Source organism: Lissotriton helveticus, chromosome 9 (genome assembly GCF_964261635.1).
Source record: "Lissotriton helveticus chromosome 9, aLisHel1.1, whole genome shotgun sequence".
NCBI lineage: Eukaryota > Metazoa > Chordata > Amphibia > Caudata > Salamandridae > Lissotriton > Lissotriton helveticus.
Window position 1 is genome coordinate 20,825,827 of NC_136070.1, and position 16,128 is coordinate 20,841,954.

Sequence of the window (16,128 nt, forward strand, 5' to 3'; positions counted from 1 at the left end):
CCTCCAAAGCCTTAGTGGCACACTCAACGAAATCAGTCCAGTCTTGAGTCTGTGCTTTTTGGGTGTCTCTGAACAACAACCTGTATTGCTCAGTGGTTAGGCCAAACCCTTCAATAAGAGCACTCTTCAAAACAGAGTAGTTTTTGGCATCCTCAGGTCTAACTGTGAGGAGCCTGTCTCTCCCTTTCTCAGAAAAGGAGTACCACAAAATTGCAGCCCACTGATCCTCAGGAACCTGCTGTACCATGCAGGCTCTCTCAAGAGCAGTCATCCATTTGTGGATGTCATCCCCTTCTTTAAAGGGGGGCACAATTTTGGTCAGGTTTCTATTATCATAGGCCCTGTCTTTTTCTCTTGGAAAATTGCTGCCACCAGTGGCATCTAAGCCACTTAATTTCTGCTCTCTTGCCAAGGCAAGTTTAGCCTGAGCTAAGGTAAGTCTAGCTTGACTCAGGGCTACCTCCTCTCTCTCTATTTGGAGTTTGACAGCCCTCATTCTAGCCCTATGCTCAGCTTTCTGTGAAGCAGTCATGCCCCTCTCTGATTCTCTGGAGGCACTAGAAATATGAGAGTCCCCTGAGGGAGATCTCACTCTTCTGTTGCCTGGGAGAATAAGACTGTGGGATCTGGGGAGGTGCTGGCCCTCTCCACTTCCCAGTAGGTTCAAATTGGCCTGGCTAAGCCTGGCAACTGGAACCTGGCTACCCTGTTCCTGAACTTCTAAGTCCTCAACATCTGAGTCCTCACCTAAGTCCTCATCATCCTCCTCTTCAGGGGGATCAGTGACAGGGGGGTTCCCTCCACTTCCTGTGTCTAGGGAAGCTGCCTTTGCCTTTTCTAAGTCATCCTGTTCTAGGATTTCTACCAAGATTGGGCAGGTGGGGCTTCTGCCCCTTTTTAACCCTCTTGCTTTGCACAAGGCAATCAAGTCTCTGCGGGTTAGTTTGTCATATCCAAAAGTTGCCTGGGTAGGGTCAACTGTCACAGGAGCAGACCCTGAGGCTTTTCCTGTGTCAGACATGGTTACTAGTGAGGTGTAAGTGGTGCACTTACCTACACTAAGTGTTTTCCTACTGTACCTTGCTAGTGAGTTGTAGTCAGGGTGTGCTAATCCCTTCAACCTACAACTACTAAGTTCAGTAGAACTTAATATGCTAAGCTTTTGATTTTATATGTACCTAGAGGTACTTGATGTGATCTTTCAATTTGATACAAAGATTGCAATGGTAAAACAAAAGCAAGCTCAAATCCGCACCGCTGCTCACCAATGTGAGAAGTTGGCCTGGTAGGGGATGTTTCCAATTCTGGAACCACCTACTACCTGACCAAACAATCCCTTATGGTGTCTGGTTGTAAGTCAACCTTATTAGACAAGCTATCCTAGGGGTAGCATGGACTAAGCAGCCTAAAGGCTTAACTTAAGAGGTCGTGTTAAGCGAGCTGTTTTACCACATACAATCCTGTAATACCAAATGAAAGGACACCACACAAGTATATATTATAAAAATATATGTGTTTATTACTAAAAACAATCCCCAGTATTCTTTATGAATAAAGGGGCACAAGCGTTAAATCAAAAGCACTGTTTAAACATACAAGTTGCACAATTATGGATGAGGGCGGGTGGCCACTCAAACCATATACTAAACAAGTGGTATAAGAGAGGCCACTCGAACAGTGGTTAGGCCTAGGGCCTAGGGAATCGCTGGGAGCAGTCAGGACAAGTAATGCTGAAGTCGGGAATGGCCCTCGGGATTCGGGAGATGTGCGGAAAGCGCACGCATGCACCAATGTTAACCAATGGTGCGTAAAAGTCATAGAGTTAAAGTTTAAGGACACTTCCGCTGAACCTAGAGGAACAAAACTTAACACACAGACCCCAGAGATGTGCACCAGTGTGGGAACACCGGCGGAGCAAAGTTACCTCACCCACAGGAAGTGGGTGCACAGGGTCGAAGTGGCGTCGGGTTTTGACACGCAGGCTCTTGGTGCTTGAAGCTGAAAGGGCTGCAGGCGGGTTAAAGATGAAGTGTCCGGTGGAGTCCAAGGGTGGACTCAAGTTGTAGAGTACCTGAAAGCAGAGGGGACAGAGTCTGGGTCACTCAGCAGTGACCAGGGTGGAACCAGGACGGAACCAGGCAATGTCGGGCGCAATCAGGTGGTCGTCGAGGAGCTTCTCTCCGCTGTCACGTGGGCTCTGGGGCATCTGCGACGTCCAGGAGCAGGTCACGATCTGTCCCACGCAGGCTCTCACCGTCGGTGCAGTCGGCTTCAAGTTTGGAGCAAACAAGCCTTGGTAAGAGCAATCCACGCGGGATCGGAAGATTGCTTCTCACTCGGACCAGGAAGGTCAGAGTCGGGGCTCCTTTTCAGGGGAGCTGGTGTGGATCTGGAGCAACCAGATTCACGAGTCTTCTTAGTTAGTTCGTCGGCACAGGGACCACTAGCCAGCTGGCAAGTGACCGGGCCAACGCGTTGAGCCAAATAGAGCCAAAGGGCCCCACGCAGCACTCGTCGAGTGTGGAGGGCTGAACTTCGGCTCAGGAGCAGCTCAGGGTGGGGGCTTCTCAAACCCCGGTGCACAGCTTCGAGGGTCACTCGTGGGCTGCACGGTCAGCGTCTCGTGGTCAATTCAAGATGGCGTGCCCCACGCTTCCGGTCGCCTCCACGGGTCTCAGCTTCGCAGGGACTGTGGATCGGGCTGTTGGAAGGCAGGCAGGCTTGATCTCGTCGATCTCAGTCGCTCGAGCTCCGACGGGAGCTGCAACTAAGTAGACGTCGAGGGCTGGATGGTGCCTGCTGCTGCAGGGTGGTCACTCCTTGACCACAAGGGAGATTCTTCGGGCTTCCACGTTGAGATGGAGGGCGAAGGGTCCAGAATTTCGTTTCAAATGTTTCTTCCAGGAAATCTGAAGTGCATTGGCACTGCTCCCACTCTTATTCGAATCTGGGGGGCGTGATTACCTGCTAGGTCCCCTCCTATGGGTGGGACCCAGGAAGTGGGTGGATACACCCCCTTCCTTTGATCCAGGCCGCCCTGGCACGAGGGCTGGAGTGCCCCAGAACCGGTTTGGCCGGATTATGCAAGGGGCAGCCTTGTGCGCCCCAGGCAGTGTCTGGTTTCTTTCAAACCTCCCTGCTACAATCCACTATCTCCTGTCTGGAGGGTGGTGACACCCTCCTGTGACAGGAAACCCTTTGTCCAGGCCCCATCTGCTGAGTTTCGGTCAGCTACAGGGGTCCAGACATTTGTCTGTGGCAGAGGCATCCATTTTGTGGATCTTAAGGTCTTTGGAGAAATTAACCGCATTTAGTAAAGGAACATGTCTTACCCCTCTAGAGGGGTGGAATGCCATCCCCGTCGCCAGAACTGGCGAGGGGATGGTATTCCAAATCGTATGACACCTTACACGACATGTTTTGATAAAGCCAAACCAAAGTTGCTATATAACCGCGAGGATTATAAGGCACTTAATAGTATATGGTATGGCATTATCCTGAAACAGCTTAGGGAGTTGTTCCCGACGGCTGCAGACAGGCTCAACTCATGCTAGAGCTCCATCTCACATAAAACCACGCACCCTGCCTCCAGGATTGATGAGGCCTTCCATAGGAGTGGCTCACAGGTTTACATGTGTCCAGATATAGGTTTAGATATAGGTATACTATATCTAAGCAAGGGGTGATTACACCACCTTACCCCAGCTGAGTGATCAGCCAGTTGTGTCAATTTAAGAACCAGCCAGGGGTGGCAAAAGATATGCTGCAGCCCCTGGTAGGCCTTGGTGGCCCCTATGCCCTGGGCACCTATAGTGCATTATACAGGGGCTGACAAGGAGTCCATTTCCAATTGATATGTGCCTATAGCACATGTGTCATTAATTTAGTGAGAGAACAGCAGGCTGGGGGTCTGATCAGCAGGCCCACAGCCTCAGTAGTCGAAAACCAGTGAAGCAAAAAGCAAAAATTTGGGGTGACCATAGGATAGCAGACCCTACTCTCCTGCAGTCGTTCTGGTTCACATGTAATATAATCATATGGTTGGGTGGAGGGCTGTGGCCGACCGTATTTGTTTCTGTCCTTTTGCTCCTCCCTCCCATTTATTTCTTTTGTTTTCATGTCCTTTTTTTGTCTCTATATTCTTCTTCTCTCTTGTCTCAACTACATTTCGGGTTCTGGTTTAGGGCGACAGGCGCGCTGTTTGGAGGGTAGGCCGTAGCCTTCTGCAGGGGTGCTGGGTGGGATGGGTGGGTTGGGTCTTATTTGATGTTTTATTTTCCTCAGTTCTATGGCCCTTTTGTATCTCTTTATTGGAGTGCCGCGTCTGTCCTTGCCTTCCGTGGTATGATTGGGGTGGGGTCTGTAATGTCGCTGTTCTTCTTTTTGTAGTTCTGCTGCTTTCCATTGCGACTCCCATGCCCTCCTCGTTGCTGATATTACCGCTCTTTTATGTGTTCCTTGCTACGGGGTGCTTGTTTAGGCGCGGCATTCTTCTCTTTCAGTCTGTGTTTTCCTTTCCCCCTCTTCTTTCCTCTTCCCCCCCCCTCCCTCCCTTTTTCCTTCTCTCCTAAGGTCAGTATGACGGGTTAGTCTTGGTGTTGTCGCTATTCCGGCCCCTTTGTTCTGTTTCCGATGTGATACTGGGTGGTGGGGATGCAAAGTTGTTCTTAATTATATACTGACTTGTGTTCACGGCCCTGTTTTTATACCGATATATACAGTGCTGACATTCCTGCATGGCTGCCCTTTAGCCTTTCTGTTACCAATGGTTTGATTTGGGAATCCGGATTCCTCTATATTGTCGCCGAGCCTGTCATGCTCCTTATTGCCCTATTATAAAAAAATAACCTTCAAAAATAATAGCCTTACTCTTATTTCCCACGTAAAAACCTCAGCCAAAGAAGCCCTCTTTACCCTCTGTCATCTCAAGAAAATTAAACCCTTCATCCCTGCTGACGACTTCAAATCAGTTGTCCAATTGCTGGTCCTGTCGAGAATCAACTATGGCAACTCTATCCTCGCTGGAACACCTAAAGCCCACCTTGCACCACTCAAATCTGTGCTCAACCTACCTGCTAGACTTATCTCTGACTGTAAACGTTTCGACCACATCTCCCCCACCTTTAAAACCCTCAAATGGCTACCCATCTAAGGCAGATCCACCTACAAGATTGCATGCATCACGCACAAAGCCTTTCACCAGAAACCCCGCGTTACTTCAGATAAACTCCACAAAGCGGGCTGCGCCCGACCGACAAGGAGCACAAACGCCCTCGTTCTAGTCCCCCCCTCTGTTAAAGAAGAAATGCACACAAGCTCGCTCCTTCTCCACAAACGCTCCTTCTATCTGGAATACCCTGCCTAAAGACCTGCGCTGTAACCCCTCCTACTTCAACTTCAAAAAAGACAAACTGTACCTCCTCTGAGTGTGTGCAGCCCAGAGATGCTTTTTCACACATCTCCTCCGCCCTTAGTGATGTGCTCGGCCAAGGCGGCTACCGAGGTATGCGCCTTCCATGTCTCACACCGATATATTTGTAACCGGCCCACTGGGGTGGGGAGAACGTCTACACCCTATGCAACACCCTGCACCCATCAAGGAATATTAGACCGAATACCCAACATGCATACGACAGAGTGTGGACACACCGTAACAAGCATTTGCAATGCAATAGGTCCGCAGTAACGAGAGTTTAGGCTAGTGACATTGTAAATGACAATGCCTTTTATTTATGTTTTTAAAATGAAAACAAAAATAAAAGGCATTGTTATTTGCAATGTCAATAGCTGAAACTTGCGTACCTGCAAGACCTATTGCAATTCAAATGCTTGTTTTTTATCAGCTCTTTTGTGTCTCCCTCTCTTTTCTAAACTGTTTTAGCTCACAGTTGTAGACCTTGTGTTCTTTTGGCTTTTTTTGACAGGATTTGGAGAATTATATTTTGGAGCTCATCCCGACGCTGCCGCAGTTAGATGGTTTAGAGAAGTCTTTTTACTCTTTCTACGTCTGCACAGCTGTCCGCAAGTTCTTTTTTTTCCTCGACCCTCTCAGAACAGGTAGTTATAATTCATATATTCAGGCCTCAAACTGCTTTAAGCTTGCTTTAACCATACCAGACTCCCTCTGTAGAATCTGGTCCCACGTGTTCTGTTTCTAACCGTCCTGTGGTGTTTTCTGAAAGTTTTGAATCAGGGCTCACACGTTCTGCCTCCCTTTTCTCAGGGAAGATAAAAATCCAGGATATCTTGGCCTGCAGCTTCTTGGATGACTTACTAGAGGTAAGAGAGGCTCAGCACCCACTTTTAAATAATCACGCCATGTATACTAAAATGGCATAACAAAAATATATATATTTCTTTATTTCAGCTGAGGGATGAGGAGCTGTCGAAAGAGAGTCAGGAATCCAACTGGTTCTCTGCTCCGTCTGCACTCAGGGTGTACGGTGAGGCTTCATTCTAAAATAATATAATGGGGATAAGACATTCCTGGTCGAGAGATGTTTTCATTTTCTTTAAGTAACGGAGAGCCAGTGCAAGTACTGCCTGAGGCACCATGCTATTCCAGATCCTGTGTTTGTAACTTGAAAACACATGTTTGTGTCATTTTCCTTTTTGCATCTTTGCATCTCTTGGTTTCCAATTTGGCGGTGTTGTGGCTCATGTGGTTCTTCCTGCCTTGGCATTCTCCCGGCAGGTCTTCAGAGAGGTGCAGATGTGTGGCTAGACCCAGTGTAGCTCTGTCAAGGCAGGTCTCAAGAGTGTATATATATTGTTAGTTGTTCTGTTAGTTTGGCAGCGACGCGCAGGATGCTCTTTAGCATTGTTGCTGTTTCAGCCAGGAGAGGACCAAGACCTGGACGGTGGTTAATACGTCTATTGCGTGAAGAGAAGGTTTATTCTGTGGGGAAGGAATAGTTGGTCGCAGGCTCTCTAAGTTTTCTTGACCATGATGATGTGTCTTCCAAAGGGCATTTACTGTTGATGAGTGCTGGTGATTTTGCATTTGCAATGATGAGTTGTCATGGAGATGTTGGCTGTGAGAATGAGCTGTATCTTAGTAAGGTTTAGTTTCAGGCATGCTTGTGTGAGAGCACGGCATTCTTCGAGCCAGCTGTTGTCATGGTTTACTGGTAGAGTTGTCAGTGTGGTCCTGGAGCACCTTCATGCTACTCCGAGAGGCAAGGTATGTCAGTGGAAGATTCTACGAGAGAGAATGGATTCTTGGAGAACTCCCTGGGCCCATTGTGCTCGCTAGGAGGTGTTCTGGAGAGATACAAAGCAAATCAGGATTATCACGGGATGATGCTTAGCAGTGCAAACACAAGGAGGTGATGGACGAAGCGCTGAAACTTCTCAGACACTCACCCAGAATCACAGATCTGGGTTGAAAAAGTTCAAAAAGGAAAGGTATCTCCTGCAACAAGATAACTTGCCCGAGGCAGGGCTGGTACTAATAAAGTTCAAAAAGCAATCTCAAGCAATTAATTTTAAAATGCAGTCGAGGGCACAATGAAGGACACACAATAGATCATATTAATACAATAATTGAAAAATCATTTGAATCTTATGAAATACAATGTCACTGTATCAGTGAGGATGATTATAGCTAGAAAAAGATATACAGGAAATAGATAATATATATAATTAAACAGACATACCAATTTTCATACATACCCATACATTCATCCCCTTTTCATCTTATATTGTATGAATATATAAAAAAAATGCAATAAACGTGTGTTCTGATTATATTCACAGCTCGTGGTAGGAAAAGATGTTTGATATAACAAAGGTGTTAATTTGTGGCCAAAAGGTTGAATTCTATTTTCGACGCGCTTTTCAGCAGATTGCCTTCATCAGGAAGCCACAGGATGCATGAATCTGAAAATTGCCTTGAAGATTTCCATTTGTAGTTAGGACCTGCTGCACGGTATAGATATTGGTGATGATGGAATGTTTAAGAACATGTATTCAGGGATAAGGTTTGTAGAGTTCTTGTTGGCAGTGTCTTTAAGGAATTATCCGTGGATATATCAGCCCAAGGTCGATCCAGGGCTTCACATGCTGTGATTCGTATGGGGTCTCTACATTAATAAAAATGCTTAGGAAGTCCCGAAGCAAGAGTACAGGATCGCTTTCGTGGGGCTGTATGGTTCCGTTACAAGCGGGGCCTCAAAACCCAGTGTGATCTGGCGAGTTAATTGCAGGACCTGGCTTGGCAGTTGGGACTGGACTGTTCCCATAAGGAACAGGGACAAGACTGATTTGCATATGGCTGGTTCTGAACTGGGGTGGCATGGTGAGCAAAAGAACAATGATGGATTCAACCCAGATCTGTGACTGGGGGTGAGTGTCTGAAAAGTTTCAGCGCTCTGTCCATCATCTACTTGTGTTTGCTTTGTAATGCTTAGCGGTGTCAGCGAGTCCTCTTTTCCGGAAAGGATAAGGAGGTAGCGGCCGCTGTCATATACAATGATCAACTACAAGTAAATAGAGATTCCTATGGGGCATTATTGTTTTAGGTAACCTATTCAGAGAGAGAGTATGTACCTGCATCTCCCGCCCAGATTGAAAGTATCATCAACAGTTTCAAGTTCAAGTTTGTTTATTATGATATCGGAACTCATTACGAGGTCCACATAAAAGAGCAAAAATATGCGTACAGAAGAAACATTAAACGTAAAATGACCAGCAAGTGCATAGCATCCAAATACATTAGGAATAAAATGACAAGCAAGTACATAGCATCCAAAAACAGAACAGTCTGAGAAAAAAAAGATTACCAACTTAATACAGATACAAAAAACATTTAAAAAATGTATACAGTTTAAAACAAAACATTTCATTTGGAGGGTTAATCATAGCCGCACTGAAAGCAGTGGCAGACAAAATGTTCAGTTGAAGGCAGATCGGTCTTAACCATCTTCGCCTGAGAGACATCAAGGCTGGACAAACGAAAATGACATGCTCATACATCTGACAGAAATCGCAAATCGCTGAATGGCCATACCATCTGGAATAAAGAGATTTCAACGGGAGCAAATCTTGTCTTACCAAAAACAATAGGCGTCTAACGCCATGAGGAATGTTCCATTGAGTATATGGTTGAGCTTTACTCAATAGGCAGGAATCAATAACAGGAGTACAGCCTTTTTTCAACAACCGAAAATCTCTGTCCAGCCTGAACCCTAGTTCCCACGTGGAGGACTTCAAAAGGGTTTTTAACTGATAAGACGATATGGAAAATAAAACGTCTTCATCTAGTTGTAATTGACCCACTGCATATCTAAAAATTTTTACAATCAATGAATGGTCTTTAAAGTTTCCCAACAACTCATTTTTTATAAGATGTCTTAAAGTATTGGGCTCACTCCTTGCAAGGCTAACAACCCAGCGTACGATTCCTGCAAGACCTTGGACCCAGCTACTGCGTAGGCCGAGTTCCTGTCTTAGGGCAGCAGTTGAGTTAGCTGTGCAAACGGCTAATAGACTACGTAAAATTTTTCCTTCTGAGGAATTTAAAAAGCTCAAATTTTTTAGATCAATTATCTCTATTCCATATAGTAGGGAGGCTGGAACTTTTGCTCTATATACATCCAGGAGTGTAGATAAATGCCTTCTACCTGTGGCTTTATACAAGGATACCAAACTCTTTCCCTGAGAGATGGCTTTCCGGGAATTGTTGGACATATGAGCTTTCTCACTTAAATTACTCATGACAATTTTACCAAGGAAAGCATAGGATGTCACGATTTCCAATTTATGTCCCCCTACTGCCCATGGAAAGTTAGAAAATTTAGGTTTCTTCCTCCCGGACATACACATCACTTTGCTTTTTGCAATATTTATCAACAAATAGTGTTTTCCAGCATATTCATATAGAGACTGCAGGCGATTATTCAGACCCTTGGGAGGAAGATCGAGAATCAAAATATCATCAGCATACATAAGGCATACAATCGGAACGCCCCCCAAGGTCGGGGCTATACCTAAACCTGCTGAGAGAGCCAGAGGTAAATCAACTGTATAGAGCGAAAAAAGTAAAGGAGCCAGTAGGCAACCCTGCTTTAGCCCGTTGGATGTGGGTATTATTCTAGATAAACCTCTTTCACCGCCAAGCAGCACTCTACACCAGGTGTCTGAATAAAGGGCACGGATTAATTTAATAAGAAAGGGGGGCATCCCCAGATCAAATAGCTTTCTCCACAGCAATGTTCTATCCACTTTATCAAATGCTGTGGAGAAGTCGATAAATGCACCATAGACTTGCCCTCCACGAATTTTCACATATTTTTCCGTAATAACTTGAAGTGCAGTCAAGTTGTCTAGCGTTCCATGCTTTTGCCTGAAACCAGTTTGTTCAAAAGGTAGAATTTTGAACTCAGTTACCCAATCGTTGATTAAAGTGAGAATACATTTTGCAAAAACCTTGCCGATGGCGTCAAGCAAAGCAATTTGACGATAATTTTGCGGAAGGTCTCTCGCCCCTTTTTTATATAAAGGAACAAGGATACTCCCTTTCCAGGAAGGGGGGACTGTTCCGCTAGCAAAGCAAGATCTAAACAAAGGGAAGAGAATTTTGCTCCAAAGCTCACTCTGCTGTTTTAACATAGAGATGGGAACCTCGTCGAGATCCACTGCACCGGAGGAGCGCATACTCTTAATAGCTAATTCAATTTCCTTTTCAGATGGAGAATCATACACACAAGAGTCAACGTAAGTTACATCAACATTTAGTTGTAGATTATTCTTACTATACAAATTCTCAATATACTGAACCCAAATCTGCTCCTCAATGGCAATTGGCGTAGGACTAGCTCTAGTACCGCAGCCTTTACCAATTAAGGACCAGAAAGTCTTGGCTTGTCCGTTAAATGAGGCTTCCCTAAGTTGAATCCATACAGAGTCCTCCTTATTTCTTTTTAAACGGGCCTTTAGCCTAGCTCTCCTTCTTTTTAGAAGAGCTAACTTCTGGTGGGCTTCCTGACTGAAAGATAAATATTGCCCCCTTATTACTTTATTTATTTCTATGTTTAATAACCGAAGCGGTTGGGGGACTACTAAAGGTTTTTTAACAAAGGGGCTCTTTTTTGCTATTGAAATCACAGATTCTAAAAAATCTGCGAATCCTAACAGTTCCCTCCCATCCCAGCGAAATAAATTCTCCACAGTAGAGGATAAAAGAGACTGCAAGCACTCAAAAGAACGGTGATTCCAAAAACATTTCCCCGAGCTGGCGCCAAAATTCACCATATCCGTGTCAATGTTCCAAGAATCCGCCAAAGGAGGACAGAGAGAAACTGTAAGCATCAGTGCATTATGGTCACTAAGATTAGTATCTATAACCGAAAGATCTTTCAAAAAAGGAACAATCTGCAATTACATAATCAATAATAGAATTTCCATTTTTTGAATTATGAGTAAAGGCAGCCGGGATGTCAGAAGGAAGTCTCCCGTTTACTATTAGACAGTCCACTTTATACAGACCTTCCAGAACTAATTTACCTCTTTTATTGGATTTAATATTAGATGGAAACAGAGACTGAGGTATAATAAGAGATTCTTCCCTATGTTTATTTCTAAACAGATCAAGCCCACAATTAGATATATTGCCGTTCAGGTCCCCGAATACTAATATATAAGAGGGGGGGGGGGGTAGTATCCATAATTTCAGTTATGAAGGAGAAGAGAATTTTTAAACCATCATTAAAACTGCTGTTTGGGGGAATATAAGTATTTATCAAAACAAGCAATCTATTGGGGCAATCCTTGAATAAATTTTTAAAAATTGTCGCCTGAAACAATTTATCAGGATCAAGGTAGTGAGAGTAGTTCCAATTAATTTTATTAGATAATAAGCATGCTATTCCGCCCTTCGCATGACCTCTCCTAGAATGAATTGCACTACCTTCTAAGACAAAGTACTCATTTTCTAGTAATAATTTACCTTCCACCCACGTTTCCTGTAGACAAATTATGTCCGCTTCTAGGGAACGTAGGAATCATAGTTTTTCCTTACGATCTTTAAAACCCGCAGTATTCCATGATATAAGCTTCAAATCTCTGTTAAAAATTTGAATGAGGTTTAAGGCAGGAAGAAGATTTACTAGAGAGAACTCCCGGTAACCAACTCCATTTTGAATTATCATCCCTCAAAGTTTGCTTAAGGGGGAGGGGATTTTTATAAAGAACTTGCCTTTCATTTTTAGAAACACATATTTTTAAGTTCTCAGATCTAACTGAAGACCATTTTGAAGTGTTCGAATTAATATTAGTATCATCAACAGAAACTTTTGAAGCTTCAAAACTATATAGACAAAAGCATATGTGAATGAAATCTTACATACTGAGAATTGTTTGTTTTCAATGAGCGGGTGTACTTGACAATATGACACAGTAGAACCTATTACAAGTGATACTGTAAACCATCTGATAAGAGTGCAACCTTACGTTTAAAATAAGCATTTGCAAATGCAGTAGATTATACCATGTCCAACTGTTTCCCCAAAACCTGTGCAATGCAAAGACGCATGTCAGTTACATATGTTCACTTGCCCGGCTTCTTCTCTGCTGGGCTTGCCTGAACTTTAATGTATCCAAGTTATACTGTGCCACGCCACCATTATACCTTGGCTGTCAATGGTATGCCAAGGTTAGTAGGCTGTCTAAGATTACCAATAACAATTTATGATTGAACTCTATTTTTATAATATATAGTTTTAGAAGAAAACCCACCTACAACCAACGGCCAGTGAGGGTAAGGCCAGTAGCAGAAAAGGTAGAATAAAGTAAGCAGAGAACAAAATAGAACTTCAAGACTAAACTGGCAGGATCCTCCCCCCTCCTTGATCCCAGACAGTCTATATATACATGTTACTGTAACACCCCCCCATCATAGACTACAGTTCTGATCACCCCTGTTTGTGTTACTGCCCCCCACACCCGCACAAGTGTGCATCATTTACAGTTGATACCGTCTGAGGTCTCTGGATGTTCACCCTTTGTCATGTGCAGACGTCTCAAATATCTTGGACAAAAAAGCTCTCTAAAATGTCTCGCCAAAAATGATATACACCTGTCCATGCTTTGTCGAAGAGGTGTAGGTTACAATCCATAGCTGCTGTTATTTCTTTCCATCCCAAGTAGATCCATAGTTTATTCAGCTAGGATCTGTTATTCAATATTTGCTCAGAGCTCCACAGCATAGTGATAATGTGCTTTAGAGCACATCGCGCCAAAGCAATAGCTTTTCCCCTGTGGGACCTTAGAGGGTAGATCTGTCTAATAGGGAGGCCAAGGATGACGTACGCGGGAAAGTTTTGTATGTCTGTTTCAAAGATTGTATTTATATCAGCCAGGACCTCCTACCAGTGCCTCCTTAATTTGAGGCGTTGCCTAGCAGGCGAGTTAGTGTGCCCGCCCCTCCACATTTCCACCAACATCTTTCCGATGTTGTGGGTTTCTGTGTGTATATACCTGCTGGGGCCTAGCCCCAATGCCCACAGTTCTCTCTTCTGAGGTGAGTGCTCTCTTATAGATGCTGACCCATTCCTCTTCCGAGAGGGAACCATCCATCTCTGCTTCCTATCTTTTTGTGCTACGGTGTTCCCAATAGGGGGTTTACTCCTAAGGAACTTATAAATGTCCGATAGTAGTTGTTTGTCTTGCCTCTTGGTTATGGCCTATTTTTCGTAGGGGATAAGAGCCTACTAGCGTAGAGTTTAATTGAGGCCTCAGTGACTCAGTTCATAAAATGCCAATACATCAGTCTTTCTTTATCTGGGGCCCGAAGCCCTTCTTAATCTTTTCGAAGGACCATATCAGTGCAGCTTTGTACATGTCTCCAATTCTTTTAAAGTTTGCTCTCTGCATTTTCAAATTAGTTTCTCCACACACGTGAGTTCAGGGGTTTCCTCTGATAGGGGTCAGCGATGTTGCAATGGAAGAGAGTCTCGTCCTGTGCCAAGCCTGTATTGTGGCTCTAGTGACCCATACAGAGTGTAGCCCCGTGGCCTCAATGTAATGCTCAGCCATGGTGCCCTCCAAATGTGGATCCCAGTGATGTGTTGATATGTGACGCAGCAGTGCCTTTCAGACTTGCACCGGTGGCATTGCTCCCAGTAGCGTAACATAGGCCGCCGCAGCTCTGCGGTGTTGGGGGGTGGAGGGGGGAGGGACATTCAGCACAGTACCCAAAGTCAAAGTCAAAAGTTTTTTATTTGTTACGGTACTCTATTGAGGACCACAAATTTGATAAAATATAAAAATACACTTAAGTTTCCATACAAATTAATACATTTTCAGTGATATTTTCAAGAACTTAAAAATTCTGTAACAGACATATTCGTTAGGTGGATTTTTACATAATGTTAAGAAATCCTTAGTGTTGGCAATCCTACAGGACCGAAAGATGGGTTCAATACATGTTAACCTTGCTTTTACAATTTTCTCATTTGGACATATAAAGAGAAGGTGTACCAAATTCTGTATGCCCCCATGACAAAGAGTGCATAGCGCGGCACTATCCAGACTCCAGGAGGAGCTAAAGGTTAATACTGGGAGTATGCCTAGACGCAACATCATGATCGCTCGCCTTGCGCCGTGGGCCAACGTATAACCCAAGTACGGCTGTTTTTGGTTGTATTCCTGGGAGTCTGCATAGGTCCTATACACTGATAATTTTTCACAGTGAATATGATCAAGCTCATAGCTCAGTTTAGGGGAAAAGTTTTTTAAAAATAATTTTAATTGTGCAGGTGTCCATGTTGACAAAATTTCCAAACTGATTTTTGCAAGCTGGAATGCCTCTTTCATATTTATAGAAAAGGTGAGATGGGGAGAATCTTTATTAAATGTCTCAACTTTTAGCAAGTTTCGTAAAGTTCCTTCTTTTGAGTGAAGTAGATTGTAAGCCCACCTGATAATACTTGTTGTCGCTGTGGCATATGCACTCGTGATGGAACATTCTAGTCTCAACGCCTGTACTGATGTAGATGCAGAAACTTTCATTAATTTTTTTAATATTTTGCCTTCTTGTAGGTCCATATATGCCCATTGTTTTGAAGGAATATATTCCGAGGCGTAGGACAAAAGTGGTGGAATCTTGGCTTTATAAACTTGTATTAATGCAGAGAAGTGTCTGTTCCCAGCGGCTGAATATAAGCGTGACAAGGCCCCAGCATGTAGATCACCTTTCTTTTTAAGATGTTCAATTTGTTTGGTATTATTCATTTTGTGTGAAAAAATTCTGCCAAGGTATGTATATTCCTTTACCTGCTCTAGTTTCTCACCTCCTAGCTTCCATTCATACCTTACACATTTCTTCTTTTTTGAAAATACAACCACTTTGGTTTTATTTATATTTGGGATAAGAAAATTCTTCCTCGAGTAGTTATGTAAGATATCTAAGAGATTTTGGATTCCAAACGGTGTTAGGTCAAACATGACTATATCGTCCGCGTACAGCAATGAATGAATGCACTCGGTGGCAATCTTTGGAGGAGTACATAATCCTAGTTGAAGTTGGGATGGTAGATCACTTAAATACAGGGAGAATAAAATTGGAGCCAGAAGACACCCTTGTTTTAGGCCATTAAATGTCAATATTTTCTTCGTCAGGCCCTTATCTCGCCCCATTTGAACCCGGCACCAGGTATTACTGTGTAAATTCACTATAAGTTGTAGTAGTGATTCTGGAATGCCCATCCTTCTTAATTTTGACCACAGTGTCGGTCTATCGACTCGGTCAAAGGCCGTAGAATAGTCGATGAACGCTGCGTATATGGGTTGTTTTTTCCCTGTTGTGTATTTATCTAAAATTGTCTGGAAGATTGCTATGTTGTCTGTAACAGAGTGGTTCGGACGAAATCCAGACTGAAACATAGGAATTTGTCCGGTTGTAAATGCCCAAACTTTCAGTCTGTCCAGAATTTCTGCTGCAAATATCTTCCCGGCTGCATCCATGAGTGCTATTTGTCTATAATTCCCTGGTGTAGATTTTTTCCCTTTTTTGTAGATCGGGATAATTATACTTCCCTTCCAGGAGTTTGGTATTTTGCCGGTATCGAATATATAGTTAAATAGAGGTGAAAGCACCAGACCCCATTTTTTTGGGTCGAGTTGATAGAT

The 16,128-nt window shown here is 43.8% G+C and overlaps 1 protein-coding gene across 2 annotated transcripts in view; it reads left to right on the forward strand.

Annotated features, from left to right (window-relative positions):
* Positions 1-16,128, forward strand: part of PPP2R3C (protein phosphatase 2 regulatory subunit B''gamma) — a 128,919-nt gene that overhangs the window by 71,899 nt on the left and 40,892 nt on the right. For both annotated transcript variants that reach the window (XM_078659376.1, XM_078659375.1), the window contains exons 7-9: positions 5,925-6,057; positions 6,224-6,279; positions 6,368-6,443. In XM_078659376.1, the coding sequence (XP_078515502.1) occupies positions 5,925-6,057; positions 6,224-6,279; positions 6,368-6,443 (265 nt within the window). The remainder of the gene's footprint in view (positions 1-5,924; positions 6,058-6,223; positions 6,280-6,367; positions 6,444-16,128) is intronic.